The sequence below is a fragment of the Cololabis saira genome, chromosome 24 (genome assembly GCF_033807715.1).
Source record: "Cololabis saira isolate AMF1-May2022 chromosome 24, fColSai1.1, whole genome shotgun sequence".
NCBI lineage: Eukaryota > Metazoa > Chordata > Actinopteri > Beloniformes > Belonidae > Cololabis > Cololabis saira.
The window spans coordinates 19,980,966-20,005,303 of record NC_084610.1 but is presented as its reverse complement, the minus strand read 5'-3'; the positions used below and the strand labels follow the sequence as shown (position 1 = coordinate 20,005,303).

General features: G+C 44.2%; 1 protein-coding gene across 2 annotated transcripts in view; it reads left to right on the top strand.

Annotated features, from left to right (window-relative positions):
• Positions 1-23,908, top strand: part of LOC133425228 (uncharacterized) — a 37,121-nt gene extending 13,213 nt beyond the window's left edge. For both annotated transcript variants that reach the window (XM_061715962.1, XM_061715961.1), the window contains exons 6-16: positions 346-753; positions 1,731-2,177; positions 3,116-3,544; positions 10,694-11,128; positions 11,512-11,943; positions 16,016-16,261; positions 16,374-16,631; positions 16,743-17,045; positions 17,124-17,393; positions 23,260-23,343; positions 23,421-23,908. In XM_061715962.1, coding sequence (XP_061571946.1) covers positions 346-753; positions 1,731-2,177; positions 3,116-3,544; positions 10,694-11,128; positions 11,512-11,943; positions 16,016-16,261; positions 16,374-16,631; positions 16,743-17,045; positions 17,124-17,393; positions 23,260-23,343; positions 23,421-23,487 — 3,379 coding nt within the window. In that variant the 3' untranslated portion in view covers positions 23,488-23,908. The remainder of the gene's footprint in view (positions 1-345; positions 754-1,730; positions 2,178-3,115; positions 3,545-10,693; positions 11,129-11,511; positions 11,944-16,015; positions 16,262-16,373; positions 16,632-16,742; positions 17,046-17,123; positions 17,394-23,259; positions 23,344-23,420) is intronic.
• Positions 23,909-24,338: the final 430 nt, after the last annotated feature.

Here is a 24,338-nt window from a genome sequence, read left to right as displayed (position 1 = left end):
TGGAGAAGACGGGATAACAGCCGATTATCGGCTTAAATTAAAGGCAGTTGGACTTGACTGTGATCCGAAGAACGTGGACGTTAATATTTGGCCACGAATCGAGTTTCCTGATATTTATATGTACTTAATTTCTACGCCGGGGAAATACACGAAACAAAACTTGAAGGCAGTCTGTAAAACGATAACTCCGAATGGAAAGAACGAATGATACACAGATTTACATTCAAACACAAATGTGTGTAGAATGAAATGTTTTCCCGCCTGTCTTTGAAATGTTCTTTTCAGTGGACAAGTAGGGCTGATTGACTGTAACGTTTATGCAGTTTCTGCTCTTTTCTGTTTCAGTGTTTTGCTTCAGTCCTCCAAACCTTTGGAGGAAATCAGGATTTTGGGGAATTTGTTCTGTGCAGCAGCAGAGAGAGAACAGCAGACAGGAGAGAAGATCCTGCAGCAGTTATCATCAGTGTGCAGATACAGAGAGGGCCTTCTTCAAGAAAAGCGCTGTGATTTCCTGCTGGATCTCTACGAGTACATGACTACAACATCCTCTAGTGTTCCTCCATCACTACTTCCAGTTTTACAGTCAGGTCCTGCAGTCTGGAGCATAAACCTCTCAAAGAGAAAGACCTCCATCCTCCTGGAAGTTCTGAAACTCCAACCAGAGAAGAAACAAGTGATGCTGACAGGCTGGACACAAGAAGACGTGGACATGAGGAACCTCCTACAATGTCTTCCTTTGATCTCAGAGCTCAGGTAAATTAAATGTTTTTTTATTTTATATTTGATTACCAAATTTTAATTCAGTTGTTTTTAAACCTTTCTTGCCACGCTCTCCTCCGGAGGTAGAACTGGCCGATGAGTGACAGTTTCAAGATTTTTGGTTGGTAATAAACTTAAATATTTAAGATAAATGTAGAAGATACATTCTTAGGTTATCAAAAAGACACTTGTGCTGTTGCATGGCCACTTCCCCAAATGTCCAAGCATCACTTGTTTGACCTTCTGGATGGCGAACGCCGCCGCAGGTCATATAAGTATCAGACTAACAGACCGAATGATAGTTTCTTTTCCAGAACTATCGTCACATCAAACAGAGCTGAGCTAAATACTTAGCCCATACAAAGATCATACTTGTAGAGAATATATAAATAAGATAAACAAATAACGTCACTTACCGCTGACTCGTGTGAAGTTGCCGGGTCCGTACTGTGGGCACTGATCCTTTTATGAGGGTAAGTGTTGATACAAAACCTAATTTTTACTGTCCCCTCGCTGTGGAAACAGCCACCGCTTCTAAACAATGGCTGAAGCTCCAGCCGGTGTAGTTGGTTGTGGGCGTGGTTTCAGCAGCGGAGGCCGACCTATGGAAATTGCGCCTATGGTGACGTCACCATAGGCGCAGAATCTGAACGGCTCGTAGAAGTCACATGACACTGGAAGGCTCAGCCGGGCGGGGGGGAACAGACCCTGCAGAATTCGGTTGCTTTTCATCTTCTCTGTGCTGGCAGGGTGAGGGGAGACCACTTTATATATGTTAAAACAAGAAAAAACATGTTTTTCATAATAGGTCCCCTTTAAGTATATATATTTTTAATTTTGATACTTGGGAAAAATAAGTGGAAAACAATTTTATTTAATTTTTTATCACATGTAAAGAGTCCATCAGTAGTGTTGGTTGTATTGATGCATCTGAGGTCAAATCAGCACTAAATGTTTCCTTCTTGTTCCAGTTTGGATCCTTGGAGCTCAGATCTTCATGGAGGAATCAGGTTTTTGGGGAATCTGTTCTGTGCAGCAGCAGAGAGAGAACAGCAGACAGGAGAGAAGATCCTGCAGCAGTTATCATCAGTGTGCAGATATAGATCATTCATTTTTAGTACAGGATACAAGGCTGGTGGTTATGACATGCTTGACTGTGATTTGCCGCTGGATCTCTACACCCACATGAAGGACTATGAAACTAAAACAGGATTCAGAGTTCTTCCATCATTACGGACAGTTTTCCAGTCAGCTCCTGCAGTCTGGATCATAAACCTCTCAGAGAGAAAGACCTCCATCCTCCTGGAAGTGTTGAAACTCCAATCAGAGAAGAAACCAGTGGAGCTGAGAGGCTGCTCACATGAAGACGGTGAAGTCAGGAGTTTTCTACAGTGTCTTCCGTATATCTCACAGCTCAGGTAAACTGATTCTACTTGAATAATGACATGAAAAAATGTCGTTGAAATAGCACCATAAATATTGACAGTGTTGTAAAAAGTTAAATATATGCAGGATTTTCATTTGTGATCAGTGTTACATCACTTTATCCACCTAAGGTCAACATCTATAAATGTGCACTTTTCTATGTTGTTTTATCTTGTAAAAGTCTGCAGATGGTGCAGTTGGAAGAGGGGGGTTTACACTCTGACTGACCTAAATCCATCACAGGACTCTCACAGACACAATCGTGCACATTTCCGGTCACTTCTCCATCCAGTTTAGACTCATCAGTTCAGTTCACTTTGGTGTGAGACCTCAGTGCTGCTGCAGCATCCTGCACCAGGTTATAGTCCATCAGGGCTGCAACGATTCCTCCAGTACTTTGATTAACACGATGACAAAAATGATGGAGGAATTTCCTCTTCCTCAAAGCCTTGTTTAATTAAAAGATACATTTAAAGCTCACGTTTCGCAAGGATTCTTCTTAGTGTGACAACGTGCTTACAGGTATGTGTCCTGTATAAAACGGAAGATGGCGGCGAGCTTTCCGTAACGTGTGTGAACAGTTTTGTTGTACAGATGTTGAGACCGAAAACAGCTATGCAAACAATGAGCAAATGCAGCAAAGCGAAAGTAATAAGAAGCGACAGAAGACGTGGAAGGTGTGGGATCATTTTAGATTACAAATTAGGGACAACATCGTGGTGTTTTTATATTTTACTAGACTCTTCAAAAATTTCTGTTTAAACACTGCACAATTTAAAAGCAGTGTTTAAGAATATTTTTATTTCATTTTGATACTTGATTGGGAAACATTTTTTTTTTTTAATCACATGTTAAGATGGAGTCCAGTAGTCTTGGTTTTATTTATGCATCTGGGGTCAAATCAGCACTAAATGTTTACTTCTTGTTACAGTTTGTATCCTGACCAGTCAAATCTTCATGAAGAAATCAGGTTTTTGGGGAATCTGTTCTGTGCAGCAGCAGAGAGAGAACAGCAGACAGGAGAGAAGATCCTGCAGCAGTTATCATCAGTGTGCAGATATGAAACATTCCCTTTTAGTGAAGGAAACGAGGATCAGTATGATGTCCTGCTGGATCTGTACACCCACATGAAGGACTGTGAAACTCAAACAGGATTCAGAATTCTTCCATCATTCCAGTCAGTTTTTCAGTCAGCTCCTGCAGTCTGGATCATAGACCTCTCAAAGAGAAAGACCTCCATCCTCCTGGAAGTGTTGAAACTCCAATCAGAGAAGAAACCAGTGGAGCTGACAGGCTGCTCACATGAAGATGGGGAAGTGAGGAGTTTTCTACAGTGTCTTCCGTATATCTCACAGCTCAGGTAAACTGAGTCTACTTGAATAATTACATGAAATAATGTGTTTGATTATGTTTAATTAATCTTGACATCGTTGTTAAAGCTTAAATATTTACAGGGTTTTCATTTGTGATAATTTACATAATTTACACATGTGATGTCATCCACCCATAATTTCTTTTTTTTTCAATATTTTTATCCAGATTTCTTCCCCATTTTATCACTCAGTGCTGCTACCTAAGTCAGTCCTGGGCATTGCCATCCTCTACCAACCCTGGCAGAGCCCACACTGGGCTCAAGTCTCCTCCTTAAGCAGAGGAGCGAACCGGTTGCTTCTTTTCACCAGACAGGCTGGGGATTCTCCGGCCGGACGTAGCGCGTGGAAGGATCACGTTATTCCAGCCAGATCCTCCCCACCCCATCTGGCGCCCCGGTTGGCCAGAGGGGGCATGTGTAGCCCAGGACTGTGTGCATGTTTTTGTGAGGGTAGCTCACATAAGCTACCCAAGGGAACATGGGGAGAACATGCAAACTCCACACAGAAAGGCCTTTTTGCTGAAGTCATGGGGAAACTTAACACACAGCGTCCCCAGCGGGAATTGAACCCAGGACCTTCTAGCTGTGAGACGGCTGCACTAGTTGCACTAGTGGGACGAGTCGGCTGACCGGTCTCCCAACTCCCTTTGGAAAGATCCGGTTGCCAGTAAACCAAGTGTGCTCATCACTTGCAGGGCAACAGGTAGTGTGTGGCTCCTCCCTATGCACCTCTCCAAACTGATACCCAACCCAGCACAAAGTTCCAACAGGATAGCTCTTGGAACTCTGAAACGGCTGAACAGCCAGTCATCATCTGGGACAGTAAATCAGTGTGGTCCCCGAAGACTCGCTCCCTCCCGATCCTGCCATTAGCAATGTCCTCCAACAGAGCCAAGGCTGCCATTGTGATTTACAGGTTACGTTGTCTTTCACCGACCTTTGTAAGTTCAGACCATGTGGTAAATCTTGAAATTGTTGAAATTCCACTCATCTGTAAATTATCTGGTGATGTGGGGAATGTCGTGTCCTTCACATGTGGCCGTGAAGGTATTATAGACGTCATGTTTCCTCATATTCTGGACTTCACTGCATCACAAGTGAGCTTTGCTAACAGACAAAAACCTCTGAAAAAGTGCGTACGCCAGACTTGATGTGTGCGTGAGGGACCGCAACTTTTTCACATTCAAGTCACTTTTTTTTTTACATCTGACCGTGAGTGTAGAAAGGGCCGTAGGCACGTTTTTTTTATTAACTCTTTGTACATGAGGCCCCTGGTCTCTGTAAGCGCCATCAAACAGCAGTCTTTAAAATCCTTCTGGAAGGTGACATTTTCCTGGAGTTTGTCCATTTTATTCCTGAGAGACTGGACATTCGCCAGATCGAGGGCAGCGGAGCCCGGTTGAGCCGCAGTTTCCTCAGCCGTTGCCAAACACCTCCCCGCCTCCGTCTCTTCCACCTTCCAAACTTTTGCGCTCCCCCAGAGTGTACGTTCTGGCGATTGCATATCAATATGGATTCAGCTTGATTGCAGGATTTGAGTCAAGAAATGGGAATCAAAACAGTATGCTCGGAATGACGAGAAAGCAAAATGAAATAACTACACTCTTAATTCAACAGCAATACCTCTCGTCGTTACCAAGGAGAGAAATCCCAATTTTTGATGGAGGCCCATTAAAGTGTCTTGCATTTGTGAAAGCTTACGAGAAGGGTGGGGAGAGAAATACTGAGAACTGCAGTGATGGACTGTGCTTTGTGGAGCAGTACCCTAAGGGTAACCCTAAAGGGACTGGTGAGAAGCTCCCAGCACCTTAACCCAGACAGTGGCTATGTTAAAACTAAAGCTACTACGGGAGCATTTTGGAAAAGAGCAGAAATTTGCCTCTGCATTATGAAAAGGTCTCTCATGGCCTCCTATTAACACGGAAGATATAAAAAGTCTTCAGGACTACAGCCTTTTCCTTACCCTGCGTTCACACTGAAAGCGTCACGGGCGTCATAAGCAGCCGGCTGCCATTCATTGTCTATGAAAACACGTGTCGAGAAGCGGCGGGGGCGGCGGGAACGGCGCGTCAATTTGAAGTTGAAAAATCTGAACTTTATGCAAATGAGCAGCGGTGACGCCGAGGCAGCGTCCAATCACAGACCGGGATTCCCAAAGCGAGAAGCCTCAATGCAGATTGTACTTTCATGTAGACACAAACGTACACTGATTCACATGCGTACAGGAGCAGAGCTGTGCACTAACAAACTTATTTTATCAGGAATTAATATATTTCATCCAGCAAAATGACATTTTTGCTGATTTGACTGCCATTTTTACCTGAACTGATCACGTGAAACACGTATCTGATGGGTGAGGAGCTGGATGGTCCCAACGATTTTATTTGCTACATAGATCCAATGAAAAATAATTAAAAACCGTGCTTATTAATCACAAAACACAGGTTAAACATCATGACCAAATCCGCTCCGACCCTGTGTCACACTGATCACCGCAGACAGACTGCAGCTTCTCCTGAATTATGGTTCTGCGTTAAATCGACGGTGTAGGGTCGCAGTACGGTGTGTGTCGCCGCGTACCCTACGCTGTCGGTTCTGCGTTGGTGTGACGCGGAACCATAAATCAGCCTAGGCGGATTTGTGGTTCACCGGGAGTGGGCTCTGGCGGTTGATGTTGATCCGAGGACCAAACTTGTTGAGGAGCATCAAACTCACTCTTATCTACGCGGAAATAACGCTAAAATATAAAGAAGGCGTCCCAAAGTGTGATCTATGGTGAAATAGGAAACTGAAGATGTGTACGCTATATGTGTAGGCTGTTCCCACTGTTCCTTCCACTTCTGCAGCGCAGCTTTAGCCCGGCCCACTGCAGCTTTAGCCCCGCCCACTGCAGGCGTCGACAGTACATGCCGCTTTCAGTGTGAACGCTCCAAACAGCGAGATGCTGGCGTCGGGAGATTTTTGATGTTTTCAGTGTGAACGTAGGGTTAGAGCCTGCTCTAACGCCATGGAAGGGGTGGTATACTTGCATGGGCTAGATCGCTACCCATATGCTTACCTTTATGAGGAAATTGGGTTATAAATTCAGAGATAAGTGGAGGATTGTAGGTTATGAACTGCAGGAGAAACTCAATCTGAGAGCAACATTCAGTGACATCACCAATTTTGTTGAGAAACAAGTGAAAATCTTGTATGAACCAGTGTTTGGAAATATCCATGATTCTCACTCGGTGACAAGCAATAAAATTATAAACAAATCCAAACCACAGCCTCGTTTTTGCAATTAAAGGAACAAACTTGGCCACCACCGCGGCTCCTGTGGAAAGAAAAACTCTACCTGCAACTAAATGGAAAGAACAACTTCAAGGAGGACATGTCTTTGCTGTGGAGGAGGACACACATTAGCTTTCTGCTCACAATTGGAGAAAAGAACCCACAAAGAGAAAATAGGCTTCTTAAAGGGGTCCTATTATGAAAAACAGTTTTTTTTCTTGCTTTAACATATATAAAGTGGTCTCCCCTCAGCCTGCCAACTCAGAGAAGGAAGAAAGCAACCAAATTCTGCAGTGTCTGTACAGCCGCCCGGATGAGCCATCCAGTGTGATGTGGCTTCTACGAGCCGTTCAGATTCTGCTCCCGTCGTTACGTAACCAAAATGCGATTTACAAAGGTTGGCCTCCGATGCGTGAAACCACGCCCACAACTAGTGTTGGGTGTAACGCGTTACAAAGTAACGCGTTACTGTAACGAGATTACATTCGCCAGTAACGCAGTAATGTAACGCGTTACAGTTGTAATTTGGGTAATCCGGTTATAGTTACTCTAAGACAAGAAAAAATACGTTACTTTAGTTACTTTAAGCTTTTCAACTACATGTAGAACGGGAGAACAGAAAAGAAAATCAAACTTGCCTTTCATGCGTCTTCACGCGTTGCGCTGCAACACTTGTCTGACTTGAGGCTGATTTATGGTTCCGCGTTAAATCGACGCAGTGCCTACGGCGTAGGGTACGCGGCGACACACACCGTACGGTGCGCGTCGCCGCGTACCCTACGCCGTAAGTTCTGCGTTGGTGTAACGCAGAACCATAAATCAGCCTCTAACGTGATCTTACGGGATTTTACGGGATTTTACGGGACTTCTGGTGCTGATCTCATAGACATCACAACACAGAATATAGTTCTACACAGAATATAGTTCTATATGATGTCTATGGCTGATCTGGGCACTGCAGTAATAAAGTTCCAACTACAGGACTGTCTCAGAAAATTAGAATATTGTGATAAAGTTCTTTATTTTCTGTTATGCAATTTAAAAAAAAAAAAAAAAAAAAAAAAAAATGTCATACATTCTGGATTCATTACAAATCAACTGAAATATTGCAAGCCTTTTATTATTTTAATATTACTGATTTTGGCTTACAGTTTAAGATTAAGATTCCCAGAATATTCAAATTTTTTGAGATATGATATTTGAGTTTTCTTAAGTTGTAAACCATGGTCAGCAATATTAAAATAATAAAAGGCTTGCACTATTTCAGTTGATTTGTAATTAATCCAGAATGTATGACATTTTTGTTTTTGTAATTGCATTACAGAAAATCACAATATTCTAATTTTCTGAGACAGTCCTGTACATGTTGTTCATTGGCAATCGAGTTATGGTGCAGCTCAGGTGATATTGCGGAGTAATCCAAAAGTAATGTAACTAGTAATGTAACTAGTTACTTTCAGCAACCAGTAACTAAGTAGTGTAAGGGATTACTTTTTTTTAAAGTAACTAGTAATATGTAATGGATTACTTTTTTTGAGTAACTACCCACTGCCCACTGCCCACAACTAACTCCGCCGGCCAGAGCTTACACCATTTTTTCGTAGCGGTGTATCACGTCATTCAGGCAGCCAATCAGCACAGAGCCTCATTATCATAGCACCACCCACTCAGAATCCTGCATAGATAATGAGGTTAGAGACTGGGAAGATAAAGACATGGCTCAAAGGCTGAATTTCTAATTTATTTAGCAAAAAAATCAAGAGCTTGTATTTAAGACGTTCAAGGCCTGTTTTTTTTTTTTTTTCCCCTACCTTGTCTGCACACATATTAATGATTGATACCATGACGGTAGAAACCAAAGGGGTATATATGTGCATTATTACTATATTTAATATATATACATATATATACATATGCGTACACATACATAAATATACATATACAAACCCAGTGTTTTTTTTTTTTTTTTTTTTTTTTGTGGGGTGGGGGGGTGGTGGGGGTGACGACATCCACTGCCAATCCAGGAAGCAGGAACACACGGAAGCACACGTCAGGCACTGGAAATCTGCAACAAAAAAACCACAAACAAAACACGAAACCGGCACGGAGCCAACCAAAACATGAACAGCAATCGACCCAAATCTTGAAGTGTATCTATAGGGGGGGAGCAACCCCGCCACCCACGAGACCAGAGGCCGACACGGAAGAACCCGGAACCCAGGCCACCAGCAACCCCACAGAGGGGAGAAGTAGGAGGGAGGAAACCCACCGCCTGCATAATATTGATAAATTATTAAGTTTTGTTGTTCTGCCAATGGAGGCTCAAATCCTCCATGGCAGGACCCTTCCACACCGCATTCTCACCGACACAGACACACAATCACGCACCGTTTCCCCCTCCCCGGGGGGGTCCAGCACCGCAAGAAGGCACCCGAGGCTGCACGGCGAGCCCCGCCAGGCCCGGGTATCCCGACCCACCCATCCCAGGCCGTCGAGGGAACGCGGGTGATGTGGGACCCCCTCCCGCCCCTGGTGTTGAGTGCATGTGATTAATGCCATAAAAACAGGGAGGGGGAGGGCCAAGTATCAATTTGACACCGACCCCCCCCCCTCCCGAACTACGTGTCATTGTCAAATGTATTTATTAAGTGTTGAATGTGCAGTGTCTACTTTGCTGTTAAAACCGTGAGGCGGGGAGTGCCGGGCCACGCGGGACAATGCCCCCCACGACCCGGACCCCCCGCCCCTCGCCTATGTGCGTATGAATCGTGTAGGGGGGGAAGGAGGGGGAGCGGAGGCCGAAGCCAGGAGGCAGGACCAGCAAAGCCGGCCCTGATAAGACACCCGCGTCCCCCCACCGGCCATCCAGTGGACGGGGGCCGGCCCTCCTAGCCGGGCCAGGGCCCCACCGTACCTCCACGGGCGCCCCCGGCGCCGCCGGAGCCCCCAGACGGAGGGGGAAACGGTCCAACATCCCCCCATTCATACTGACAACATAAGACATAGACACCTGGGAATGGTGCCACCCCGCCGCCGCGCCCGCCCGTGCACCCCCCGGTCAGGCAGCCAATCAGCACAGAGCCTCATTATCATAGCCCCACCCACTCAGAATCCTGCATAGATAATGAGGTTAGAGACTGGGAAGATAAAGACATGGCTCAAAGGCTGAATTTCTAATTTATTTAGCAAAAAAATCAAGAGCTTGTATTTAAGACGTTCAAGGCCTGTTTGAAATAGGTATTAGATGCCATAATAAGTCCCCTTTCAGGGAAAAATGTGTCGGGGACAATCTAGCCCAACATCAGTCTCTCAGCGACTGCTTTTTATGCTGCTCAAAGTGCTACAATTTCTTAAGTGGACGTGTGATTATTGTTTGCTGTTTGTTGACGTGACTTTCATCACGTGGTTCAGTGTTTCCTCTCTGGCTTTTTTCAGCAGCGGGAGCAGGCACTCCAGGGAGTTGTTGCAGCGTAAAGAAATGACACTCGACTCCAGATTTTACTGTTACAAACTATTTGTTGAAAGGCCGATTAAAATGTCCTTTTCAAGGCTGAATGTGAAACTAATTCCATTAAGGAGTACCTGGCTTCGAACATTGGATTTTTCTGGGTTTTTGGTAAAACAGCTCCCAGACTGATTGGTATGGAAACTCTTCAATAGGCCCGTTGATGCTCAGCAGCATCCAGCTGCACGGTGACCCCCCTGCAGCCCATTTCTGAAGTCAATGTTCACTTACCAATAAAACAATAATGGCATTGTTTCTCTCAGTTTCCTACATCCTACTCATTTTAAATAGCTGCTAGTTTGTGACTGATATATTATTAAGAGGTCAAATCAGCACTAAATGTTTCCTTCTTGTTCCAGTTTGGATTCTGACGGGTCAGATCTTCATGACAGAATCAGGTTTTTGGGGAATCTGTTCTGTGCAGCAGCAGAGAGAGAACAGCAGACAGGAGAGAAGATCCTGCAGCAGTTATCATCAGTGTGCAGATATGAAACATTCCCTTTTGAAGGATACGTGCATGAGGAACAACAGTGTGATGTCCTGCTGGATCTGTACACCCACATGAAGGACTGTGAAACCCAAACAGGATTCAGAGTTCTTCCATCATTACGGTCAGTTTTCCAGTCAGCTCCTGCAGTCTGGATCATAGACCTCTCAAAGAGAAAGACCTCCATCCTCCTGGAAGCGTTGAAACTCCAATCAGAGAAGAAACCAGTGGAGCTGACAGGCTGCTCACATGAAGAAGGTGAAGTGAGGAGTTTTCTACAGTGTCTGCCGTATATCTCACAGCTCAGGTAAACTGATTCTACTTGAATAATTACATGACATAATGTGTTTGAATATGTTTCATGCAGGCCTGTGTTTGGAAAAAAAAATAAGGCACTCTCCTATTCTACATTCAGATTTGTCTTCAGTTTCACCACAAAGATCGTGTTTCATGTAGTCAGTAAAGTGACAGTTACAGTTGAGTTTTCAGTGATGTCTGACAGGATTATTGTCTGAGTTGGGAGTCTGTAACAGTCTGAAAACAATGTTCATCTGCTCTGATGAAAGATGTGTTCACATGTCATTTCATCACAAACATGACACACATGTAAAGATGGAGTCCATCAGTAGTGTTGGTTGTATTTATGCATCTGAGGTCAAATCAGCACTAAATGTTTCTTTCTTATTCCAGTTTGGATGGTTGGAGGTCAGATCATCATGAAGGAATCAAGTTTTTGGGGAATCTGTTCTGTGCAGCAGCAGAGAGAGAACAGCAGACAGGAGAGAAGATCCTGCAGCAGTTATCATCAGTGTGCAGATATGAAACATTCCCTTGTAATAAAAGATATGTAGATGGGAAACATCGCTGTGATCTCCTGCTGGATCTGTACATCCACGTGAAGGAAACTAAAACAGGATTCAGAGTTTTTCCATCATTACGGTCAGTTTTCCAGTCAGCTCCTGCAGTCTGGATCATAAACCTCTCAGAGAGAAAGACCTCCATCCTCCTGGAAGTGTTGAAACTCCAATCAGAGAAGAAACCAGTGAAGCTGACAGGCTGCTCACATGAAGACGGTGAAGTCAGGAGTTTTCTACAGTGTCTGCCGTATATCTCAAAACTCAGGTAAAGTATTTCTACTTCACAAGAAAATTTTAAAAAGTAAATCTATTGTCGGGAAGCAAAAAAATATGGGACTTAAGTTCTTAATTATTCTGCTTTCCTTGAACAATTTTTAGATATACCTTTTTACATGGGATAAATGTTGTGCCAGTAGGAAGTGAATTTGAATCATTTACATCTGAATGTGAATCATTCAATCTTAACCTGAATTGATTATTCCATTCATAGCATTCATTTCAATGTCTCACTATGGGAGATACGCCCCTCGCGCATCCTCAGAAGCATTTATCTCATTACACCAATCCTGATTGCCTGGTGATCACGATGACGTGACACCATACTATAAGTAGCTTCCGCTACGTTGCAACGTCATTAAAAAATCTCTTCTAATTTCTGAACATATCTCAACTCTTAATATTGGCTTGTTAGCTTTACTGTGCACAGACAGGAGCCTTTTTAAAAGTTATCCATCGCCGGGCGCTAAGTACTTTTCAGTCCTCAACATAGACTGCGGTGTACTGTATGTTTCGCCTTCCGTATTTCCACGGTTTAGCGCATCAGCTAAACCGCCTTCGTGTTTTAGCATTCCAGCTAATTCACTTTTTTTTTCAACACACCAGTTGACAAAAATGGACACCACTCTCCCTCAAACCAGGGGAGACGGGGACTCAGGGGCTCCTATCTGGGTTTTGTGGTAACAAGATATCGAATAAATACGCACACCAGGTCTGCTCGAACTGCTTCAGACTTGAACATACCCGCTTGGTGGTTGCTTGAGATAAACAGTCTGGCAAACGGGATTTTCAATATTCCATAGTGAGACATCGAAACAAATATTTCTTGATCTGATCTTGATCTGCCGGATGACTGGCTTCATCCGGCTCTGCTCCTCCCTTTCCCCGAGTGTTCAAGACATATGGCTGAAAATCAGAGGAGACGACAACAAAGTCCATCATGGACCTCCGGCCTAGGCTGTCCTGGTGCCACGTGCACCGATGGACACCCTTATGCTCAAACATGGAGTTTATGGACAAACTGACTAGCACTGAAGTCCAATAGCAGAGCACCCCTCGGGTTCGGATCACGGAGGCTGTTCCTCCCAATCAAGCCCCTCCAGGTATCACTGTCGTCCCCCCCACGGGCGGGGCTTCAGAGGGCACTGGGGGGGGCGGTACTTTTTTGCACCACTTGGTTCATATTACGTATAAAGCATTGTATAATATTTTGTGCTGAGATTTTCACACTCACAGTTAACATTAAAACAAAAATTGCAAGTGAATCTCCAAATGTATTTTGGGTAAAATCGTGCATCATCAACAGCCGTCTATCAACGTCATACGTCCTCATCTATCACTTGTCAACAGAGCACAGTAATCCTACAGCCGAAACATGAGCGGGAGTTAGAAACACAAAAGTGGAGCAATAATAAGCAAAGAAAAAGAAAAAAGGGAGCAAGAAATAGCCAAATTGCCCAAGCTAGACACATATTTTGTTGGCCCTAATCCTCCTCCTGTGGAAGATGAACCTGTTTTTAGCAGCGATTCATTCCCGGGCCCCCGGGCGAGTTCGCCGAGCGCAAAGATCACCGAGTACCTTCAAGTAGTGGTGAGTAGGCCACAATACTTCAAATTGAATTTGAACTTGTATGTGAATTTATGGGCCGCCGTGCCAATCGAGGCCGGTTCTAGGGGGGGGCATGGGTGGGCTGTGTCCACCCAAACGTGCATCCGGCCCACCCAATCAAAGTTTTGGGGATCCTTTATTTTTTTATAATTTTATTTTTTTATTAATATAAAAAAATATCACAGAATATCTGTACCGTTTCTGATTGGGTGGGCACTGCGCATCATTTTTAAACGCAACAATGAACGCATACCGCAAAAGTTGTGTCGCGGCGGAGGGACCCGGTGTTCAGAACAGCACACACTGAAGGCTGATTTATGGTTCCACGTTACACAACGCAGAATGGTGCGCGTCGCCGCGTACGCTACGCCGTAGGCTACGCCGTACCCTACGGCGTAGCCGTGGCTCCAGAGCCTGCACGGCACCGCAGCGCTCCGCCCTCTCCCGGTCCATGCCGTGCATGCTCTGGAGCCGCCAGCCTGCCGCGGGACCTTTAAATCATTGCAGAGCCTACGCCGCAGGCTACGATTGATTGATTAAAAAAAAAAAAAAAAAAGCAAACAAAAAATAAAGCAAAAACCATAAAATAAATGCAGCCTCAACAGAGCACAAGCCAGTGTCCTATTTGTGCCGGTGTTCTGCCATTTTTTGCTGCTTTGCCAAAAATGCTACCTAATGGTTTTCTACCTTTGCAGAGCTACAATTTTTGTGTTTTGTTTTTTTTTTCTGTATTTTACTCCCTAGCCCACTTCCTTGTCTCTTGCCAGGCCGTTATTGTAAATAAGAATGGGATCTTAATGACCTGCCTGGTTAAATAAAGTCCAATGACTGAATGAATATCAAATAAAGCGATAGAATTGTTTTTTTTTTCTTTATCGTATAATGTTCACAATGTGTAATGCAATTCATGTCATGGGTAATGTAATAATGTATAATAATGTAATTTTGATGGATCAAATACTCATCCCATATTATCCATTTTACATCGTGCAAGAAATGATTGGCGGGGCAATCAAACTTTGAAAATCGATTGTGCGCATGCGCAGAACCCCAAAGTACCAGCATTTCTCGGCAGGGAGCAAGGATTGGCAGAACACCGGTCCCAAGCCCGGGTAAATGCAGAGGGTAGTGTCAGGAAGGGCAGTTGGGTTAGCATACTGTGGAGAAGATAAATGAACTGATATGATGACAGCATAGTTTTCTATGCATTTCGGGGGTTTGACCCCCCAAAATTTTTTCATCACCCACCCTACATTTCAGTCTGCCCACCTTAGTGGGCCTCGCTAAATCCGGCCCTGGTGCCAATTTTACTACACTACTGTCATCAGTTGAAGTGGATCAGATGGTGATTTCAGAGAGATCTGGAGACTATCCGTGGTGCTGAACTCCTACAAATGCATTGAATTTGTGTCTGAAAAGTATTGGTTTCATTAGGTTTTATTAGGCTATGTTTTTGTTGTTCTTGTGGTTTGATGGACTTTGTCATGTTCTATCATTATTTGAAGTGGGTTTCCACTATCTGTGGTGCTGTTAAATACAATCAAACGCTTTGGGTTGTGTGTCAAATAGCGGGGCTTCAGGTGGCTGCCCCGCCCCCCCGCCCGACTCTGATATGTTCCGCTAGTGCCCCCCCCCCCATGCATGCAGGTTGAAGTCCCCGAGTAGAACAATGGAGTCCCCAGTCGAAGCAATATCAAGTACCCCTCCCAGGGACTCCCAGAAGGCCGGGTACTGGTGTTTGGCCCGTAGGCACAAACAGCACCAAGAGACCAATCCTTGACCCGAAGGTGCAAGGAGGCCACCCTCTCGTTCACCGTAGAGGTGAGCCCAACTATCTGTAGCTGGTACCTCTAAACCTCCGCCACAGGCTCCGGGTCCTTCCTCACACCGAGCTGACAGTCCATGTCCCTATTGCCAGAGTTCTGGTCCAGGGATCGTGTTATCGGGCCACCCTGCCACAACTGCTACCAAAGGTTTGGGTAACTCGTGGACCTTCCTGTGGGTGGTGAGCGTTCTTGAAGATGGGCCGGTGTCGCTGTTTCGGTCTGAGCCCGGTCAGGTCTTGTAGGCAAAGACCCGGCCACCAGGCGCTAGCCTTGGAGCCCCGTAACGCCAAATCCAGGTGACCTAACGGTCCTTGTTGGTCTACTATTCTTGAAGAGCTTGTGAACCGCTCTTAGTCTGGCCCGCCACCTAGGACCCGTTGCCATGAGAGGCCCTACCAGGATTGTAATGACCCAATAACGTAGTTCCCAGGATCATTTGGGCAACACAAACCCGTCCACCATGGGTGAGGTGTGCACATGATAAATAAATGGATCTGTTCAGGCCTGAGGCGCCTCTTCATGGGAACTTCAATACTCGCCTGTTTTAATGGATCAAAACTAAGATGTGACTTTATTATAATGGATATTTGCCCTTTTAAAACAAATTCTTTTTTTCTAAACTGCAGACTGAGTGAAGAGAATTTCCAGCAGGTTCTGGACCTCCTGCTTGAGATCCCGGACCAGGAATTGATGTTGTCCAGGAGTAGGTTTGATGTAGACCTGACCTGGTGTCGCCTGACCTGGGATCTTCTTCACCATCTGCTGCAGAAGTCGTCATCTCAGACCATCATTGTGGATTTGAAGACGAACCGCTTCTTACAGCAGAACCATGGACGTCTGCTGCCATTTTTGGACCAGATTGTGTTCAAAAGGTGATCAGTTTTTATTTACATAAGGTGTTTCTCTTCTTGATTAATTCTTCTAGCATCAGTACTTTCTAAAGTCTGGAACTAAATACTTAATGAATACACGGTTTGATTTCAGGCCTGGTCCCGTCTTCACGAGGACCTTCATCAGAGAACTCTACAGAGCTCGTGCTCGTCACATGATACCCAGTTTGCTGAGGTCGTTGGATCATGTCATCAGTCTGAGTTGCACAGAGCTGGACTTGTTGGACTGTGATGGTCTGCTCTTCATCCTGCAACACAGTGATGTTGTTAAACTGAACCTGATGTGGGCCTCCATCCCAACAGAGAGAACAGAGTCCATCTTCCTCAGACTGGACCGGGTTTCTCATCTCAGGTCAGATGTTGGACTGTGTTTCAGTAACATTCACATTCTTCACTGATACAACTGATCACTGAGGGTAAATTTCTTTTATTTGGTGTATTTCTCCATCACTGCTGCCACCAGTGTGGACAGGAACCAGCTGCTGGGGTTCATCCGCTGCTGCGCTGCCTCTTCCAGCCAGCAGGAGGCAGCATCAGGTCTGCTGAGGACTCTGCAGCACAAGCTGGATCTGTCCTGGTCGTCCTGTGTGGCGCTATCAGAGGACGATCAGGCCGAGCCTTCAGGTCTGACTGATGGAGACTGCAGGGCCATCTCTACCATCCTTAGATGCAGCACCCAGGACACACAGCTCCTCCTGAGCGACTGGCAGGTGAAGGACAGCGGCTTGGACCTGCTGTTCCCCGTCCTGGACAGGGTCCGTCTCAGGTGAGGGACACCACCACTGCACCTGAACCCCCACGGAGGTGAACAAGCTTCTAACTGAGTGCTCTCTGCTGCGTCTAGTGTCAGTAAGCCTCTGCTCCTCCAGCTGCTGTCCCTGGTTCCTGTGAACAGAGAGACGGACACGGAGAGACGGGCGGAGTTCCTGAGCAGATCTCTGGGTGGAGAGCTGGATCTGAGTCACAGCACACTGGATCAGCGGCTCTGTGCAGTTCTGAACCAGATGCTGGACATCTGTGAAGACCTGACAGAGCTGGACCTCAGTCACTGTCAGCTCACAGACCATCTGCTGTCCCTGCTCATCACCCAGCTGCACAAAGTCCACGTCCTGGAGTGAGTGTCACCAACCCCAAACACAATTCAGCTCACTATGCTGCATTCACATGTCAGAGAGTCAGAGGTTAAAACACTCCTGAGTGAAAGTTACTACAACTACATCCTGTTTTTATGTGAAATAAGAAGCTGCTGATTGTAGCAGGTCTTTGAATCCGACAGATAAACAACCTCAGACAAAAAAATTTCTCTTCATTGTTTATTTTACAAACATTTAGGCCAAAATAAATAAAAAAAATATCACTTCGGCCATAATAACAATTAATTTACTGCTCCTGTAGAAGTCTAGATGATAATTTACTGCCGCTAATTATTAGGAGCTGCATATTAACACAATACTAGCAGGGAACGACAGAAGCAATACTCTCAGAGAATTCATTCTTGGAGTACTTCTGGAAAAGTTTTAAAACCGTTTACAAACTATCTGGAGCCAATGTTCTGCCGTGAGACGGATTATTGACAAGAAAACTATCAGGACAGCCATCAATCTTCTAAAGAGTGAATGTCTCAGAACCTTTGGGATGGTAAACCTTACAGTGCTTGGAGAACTATGAAAAAGTGTCTTAGAAAAGCGCTATGAGGACTTCCGGTGTAGCGACTAATGGAATAGGACGTGTTTTTTTGAGCTCCTGTAACAACCTTTAAGAATATCTATTTTTGGTACAGCTTTTTCATCTTCCTTCGGTTTATTTTTCCCGACCTTCATTATTCTACTTTGGCCCCGTATTTTTGCCGACCAAAATGCCTCCAAAAATCAAACCATCCGCACCACCGCCGCGGCCTTCTTCGCACGCTGCATCCCCGCCTCGTGGTGACCCCCCGTCCAGCCTGGCCGAGGCCGCCGGGGCTGCCCTCTCTGCTCAAGGAGGCTTTCAAGCTGGAGAAGGAGCCTCTCGTGGACCGCGCTCACCGCACCCTCCAGACGAAGCCAAAGCCCGGAGAGCGCCCTCGTCCCATCATCGCCCGTCTGCACTATCATACAGACTGTGTGGATATATTGCGCCGAGCCAGGGCTCAGCAACGGATTACGTGTGGAGAGTATACTTTTTCTGTCTTTCCCGACCACACCCAGAAGACGGCCCGTGCCCGAGCCGCTTTTAATGACGTCCGTCGCCGGCTCCGCGAGATCCCGGGGATCCGCTACGGTCTGCTGTACCCCGCCCGCCTCCGCATCACTCACAACGGCGCAGAGAGGGAGTTCAGGTCGGCAGAGGAGGCCAGCGCTTTCATCACGTCGCTCAAAGTCTAGTTGAACTTTTTTCAGTTCATCAGTGTCGGGTTTTTTTTTGTTTTTTTTTCTCCCATATATACACGGTATGTGGTTTTCAGTTTAACTTGGTCGTGATTGGTTGTACCTCTCTGTTAATGTTGCTGGGCTTGCAGGAGCTCAACACGAAGCTTGTTAGTTATTAGTTATGCTTAAAGCCGTAAGTGTTCTTTTCAGGGATCTGACTCCTTCTGGAGTTTGCACTGGGTTCTCCATCGTTTGGGGATGGGGTCGTTGTAAGTGCAATTGGGGGGTGGGGGGTGGGGGGTTCAGTAGGTTAAGTTTGTTGTTGTTTTCAATTTTCCCCCTTTTTTATTTTTTATTTTTTTTCTCCCCTCTTTTTTTTTCCTCTTTCTTTCTTTCCTCCCTCCATCCCTTTCTTTCCTTTCCTTCCTTGGGGATCTGCATTTGGTACATCTCTATCTTTAGGAATTTAACATATGGCCACTAATACTGGTACTTCTGTGAGATTGTTGAGCTGGAATATTAAAGGCATGGGGAGTCCAATTAAGAGATCAAGAATATTTGCTCACCTGAGACGTCTTAAAGCTGACTTAGTGTTCCTTCAGGAAACCCACATGCGCACCAAAGACCAGGTCAGACTTAAATGTCCCTGGGTTTCTGAGGTGTTTCACTCTGATTTCAACTCTAAGGCCAGGGGGGCTGCTATATTAATTGGTAAGTCAATGCAGTTTTCAGCTTCTAAGGTGATTTCAGACAAAAACGGCAGATACTTAATTGTGGCGGGTACGCTATTTCATATTCCCATATTATTAGTTAATATATATGCCCCCAATTTTGACAACGCACACTTTATGAACAAGCTTTTTGAATGTCTCCCCTCATTGAACGACAGTCTTCTTATAATTGGCGGGGATATGAACTGCGTAATTGACCCCAAACTAGACCGCTCCAGCCCACGAAATCTGACTCCTTCTTCAATGTCGAGGTCTCTTTCAGATTTTGTGTCCAAGAACGGTTGCACCGATCCTTGGAGATTTTATAACCCTCGTACCAAAAAATATTCCTTCTTTTCTCAGATGCATCAATCTTTCTCTCGGATTGATTATTATTTTATTGATGCTAAACTAATTCCCAAAGTACTGTCTGTTGATTATCATCCTATTGTGATTTCCGACCACGCTCCTCTTTCTTTGGATATTCAGTTCTCTTCACAGCCACACTACTCAACATCTTGGAGGTTCAATACATTACTTCTCTCAGATGATAAGTTCACCAATTTTATTACAACTAAAATTGATGATTACTCTATAAATCAAAATGATATGGAACCAATTTCATCTTCACTGCTGTGGGAATCATTAAAAGCATATTTGCGGGGACAAATTATCTCCTTCTCTGCTCACTTGAATAAGTCCCGGAAAGCCAAATTACAAGAACTCTCTATTAAGATCACAAAATTGGACCAACAACTTGCTACTTGCCCCTCTCCCAGTTTTCTTAAGCAACGTGTCGATTTACAGACTGAATTTGATCTCCTTACCACTAATGACGCAGAGCGACTTCTCTTACGATCACGCTCCGTATATTATGAACATGGAGACAAGGCAAGTCGGCTCATGGCTCATCAGTTACGTCGCCAGGCAGCCTCACGTATAATCCTTCAGATAAAAGATTCATCAGGATCCCACCGCCATTAATTCTGTCTTTCACTCATTTTATTCCTCTTTATATGCATCTGAATCTCCATCTGGCTCCACTGAATTGAATTAATTCTTAGATAGCCTCAACTTTCCTGTTATAGGCTCCGATGCTGCTAAAAATCTTGCCATTAACGGTAGAAGAAATTAATCTCGCTGTGAGAAGTATGCAAAATAACAAAGCTCCTGGCCCTGATGGATTTCCAGTGGAATTTTTAAAGAAATTTCAGGATAAATTGTCCCCTTTATTGCATGCTGTTTATAAGGAATCACTGGAACATGGCACTCTCCCTCCCACTTTAAGGCAAGCCTCCATAAGTCTCCTCTTAAAAAAAGATAAGGATCCAACTCTCTGCGGCTCATACAGACCTCTTTCGTTAATAAATGTAGATGCTAAGATCCTTGCTAAAGCCTTGGCTTATCGCTTGGAGAACATTGTGCCAACTATTGTCTCAAATGAACAGACAGGATTTGTTAAGGGGCGACAGTTATTCTTTAATGTGCGGACACTTTTAAATATTATTCACTCTAAAACTGTCACCACAACACCTGAAGTCGTAATCTCGGTCGATGCTGAAAAGGCATTTGATAGGATTGAATGGGACTATTTATTTACTGTACTGAAGAAGTTTGGGCTGGGGAATAGGTTCATTTCTTTGATACGCCTCCCCCACTTTTACTGGGATCTCCCGATTGGGAACAGAATTTAAGCTGTCACTTTACGCTGATGACTTATTGTTATATGTCTCGGATCCTGTCCTCTCCATTCCTTCAATTTTATCTGCTTTCCAGAGATTCGGGTCTTTCTCAGGCTATAAAGTGAACGTATCTAAAAGTGAACGCTATCCCATTAATGACTCAGCAACACAGCTCGTACAGTCAGATATCCCTTTTAAGATTAGTCCTTCCGGCTTTAGGTATCTTGGGATCAACGTAACCAGAACGTTAAGCTCTCTTTTTTCTGCTAATCTGTCACCTTTAATGTCTACAATTAAATCTGACCTCCATAGATGGAAAAGCTTACCTCTTTCGTTAATTGGAAGAATTAACGCAGTTAAAATGAACATTTTGCCCAAATTTCTATTTTTGTTCCATTGTCTTCCACTTTTCTTACCAAAACACTTTTTTAAAACAATTGCTACAAAAACAAAAACTATTTCTGACTTCTTATGGTGTGGGAAGGCTCCTAGAATCCGCAAATCCACACAGAGATGTCAATTCAATGGCGGACTGGCACTTCCCAATTTCCAACTGTATTATTGGGCAGCACATATTCAAAAAATTTCATTTTGGTTCAAATCGGTGAATATGCCATGGTGTAAATTGGAGGCACAGTCATGCATTTCATCCTCTTTACCTGCTCTACTTACCTCATCTATTCCATCCAACCTCTCTGTCTTTACAAATAATCAAGTGGTTCACTCCACACTTAAAATTTGGTATCAATTTAGGAAACACTTCAAATTTAAGTCAGCATCTACTTTAGCTCCATTACTGAACAATCATTTATTTCGACCTCCGCTTACAGATTCAACCTTTCTCATATGGCATAATAAGGGCCCGAAACGTTTTGGAGATCTTTACAAGGATGGTATCTTTCGCAGCTTTGCAGATCTCTCAGGTGAATTTAATCTCCCGCCTTCTCATCTCTTTCGATACTTTCAGATTAGACACTGCGCTAAAGCTTTGTTTCCAGTTTTTCCATCCTCTCCGCCGACTCTACAGTGGGAGGTGCTTTTAAACCATGATCCACTTCAAAAATCACTGATCTCTAAGGTTTATGATGACCTTCTGTCTTTCGATCTCTCTCCAGTTATTAAAGTTAGGGCTGTCTGGGAAGATGAACTGGATCTAAATTTGGAGGATGACTGGTGGGGCTCTTAAAAAATTTACACAAGTTCATCCTGCGCTCGTCTTACACTTATACAGTTTAAAGTACTGTTTAGAGTCCACTTTTCTAAAGCTCTACTCTCACAGATCTATCCCAGTGTCACTGACGAATGCGACAAATGTCATGCCTCGTCCTGCAATTTAACCCATATGTTACTCTTGCCCACTACTTTCTCGCTTTTGGTGGAATTATTTTGACACCATGTCAAAAATACTCTCGGTGAATATAAAAGTCTCCCCCCATGTTGCCATATTCGGGCTCCCAGAGGACCATGGCCGGTTTACTTCAAATCAAATAGACATTTTGGCTTTTACTTCCTTACTGGCAAGACGCCACCTTCTTCTCCACTGGAAGTCGACTAAGGCTCCTTCTAGTACCCAGTGGCTCAACGACACCATGTTTTTTCTGAAGCTGGAAAAGATTAAATATTCACTGAAGGGTAGTTGCAACAAATTTTATAATAAGTGGCTTCCCTTTCTTACATTCTTCCACTCTCTCCAGTCCCTGCCTCCTGATTGACGGATCCCCCCCTCCCTCTCTTCTCTCATTCCTCTCTTTCTTCATCCTTTTTATTTATCTTTTTATTTACTTTACTTTTGTTTTTGGGGTTTGGTTTGTTTTTTGTTTTTTTTTGTTTTTTTTGCTTTGGGTTTTTTTTTGTTTTCTTTTTTTCTTTTTTTTATATATAAGAATATAATAATTTTCATGTATTTGTCATTATTTTGTGTGGATTTTTTGTTCTGTTCTTAATCCAAAAAAAAAAAAAAAGGAGGTAGACTGTATATCTTTTTTTGTTTATTCCTGTTCAACTGTGCCTTACCGCCTAATAAAAATATCAAAACAAAAGAAAAGCGCTATGATAAAACGTATGAATTGTCATTATTATTATTGTTGTTATTATTATTATCTGAGATGAACGGGAAATTGAGGTTGACAAAACTGGATCTGAACAGACTGTATCATCTGTACGGCAGAGCAGTTTTATTCTGAAGGGCTAGATGTGTTTGACAGCAGAATAAAACACAAATGTTCCTGTTTGTGTTCCAGTCTGAGTCATAATCTGATCTCTGATGCTTCCACTGATGTGCTGCTGCGGCTCGTCTCCATCAACCCCTCCATCAGCTCTGTGAGGTGAGTAAACCTTCATCATCATCATCATGTGTCACCAGATTAGCTCACGTGTCTGATCTGCTCTCTTCTTCTTCTAGACTCTTCAACAACAACATCACAAACATGACGGCCTTTAGGAGACACCAGCAGTTTGAAATCTGGTGAAGCATCCGCCACTCAAGGGTCCTGTCACCACCAGCCCTTAAAACCCGTCTCCTTGACGACATCCATCCATCTTCTACACCTGCTTCCTCCTACTCAGGGTCTCAGGGGTCTGCTGGAGTCTGTTCCAGCTCTCCTCAGGGTTTATCCAGACACGTCCGTCTCAGGGCTTCGTGACGACATACCTCTCGTTTCTGAGCTGCTCCTGTCATGGAGATCATGATGATGTCACTGTAATGAGTTTATTTGAACCTTTTATTCTCTTTTGATCAAAGATATTAGTGAGGTTGGGATGTTTCAGCTCAGTTGTGGATCAATGATCCAGGAAACAGCGCCAGCTGGATCCAGTGAGGGCATTCATTTGTACTATATATGTATAAGTTTCCTTTGAAGAGTCTTGAAAATAAACAACTTTGGACAAAGTCATTTAGTGTTGTGTTTTCCTGGAACGGGACTCTGGGAGCAGAAAGGAACTTTAACTCTATGAAAACTGACTTTTGGAGCTTTTGTCAGTAAACCTTGTCGGTGAATTCATCACTGTCAGAAGTTAGATGCTCTCACATGTTCAGTAAGTTTTCTCTCCTGCTTCTAGACCGTTAACTTCTGTCAGGAATTACTTGAATCTTTGTGACCCAGCCGGCGATAAAATCCTGAAAGCTTCTTAGCCCTAAAGTGTCTGTTGGAGTTGGGTCACACAGTTTTTTGTCCACTTGGTTTTAAAGTGATACTGCGGTAACTGAACTGTCAAAAACAGGATTTATGGTGGCTTCCGGTTGGTGAGCAGATGGAGTAGACGCGTTTCGCGAGTGCTCCCGTGAGTGCCAAACTTTTTAAACCACCAAGCCCTCAAACTT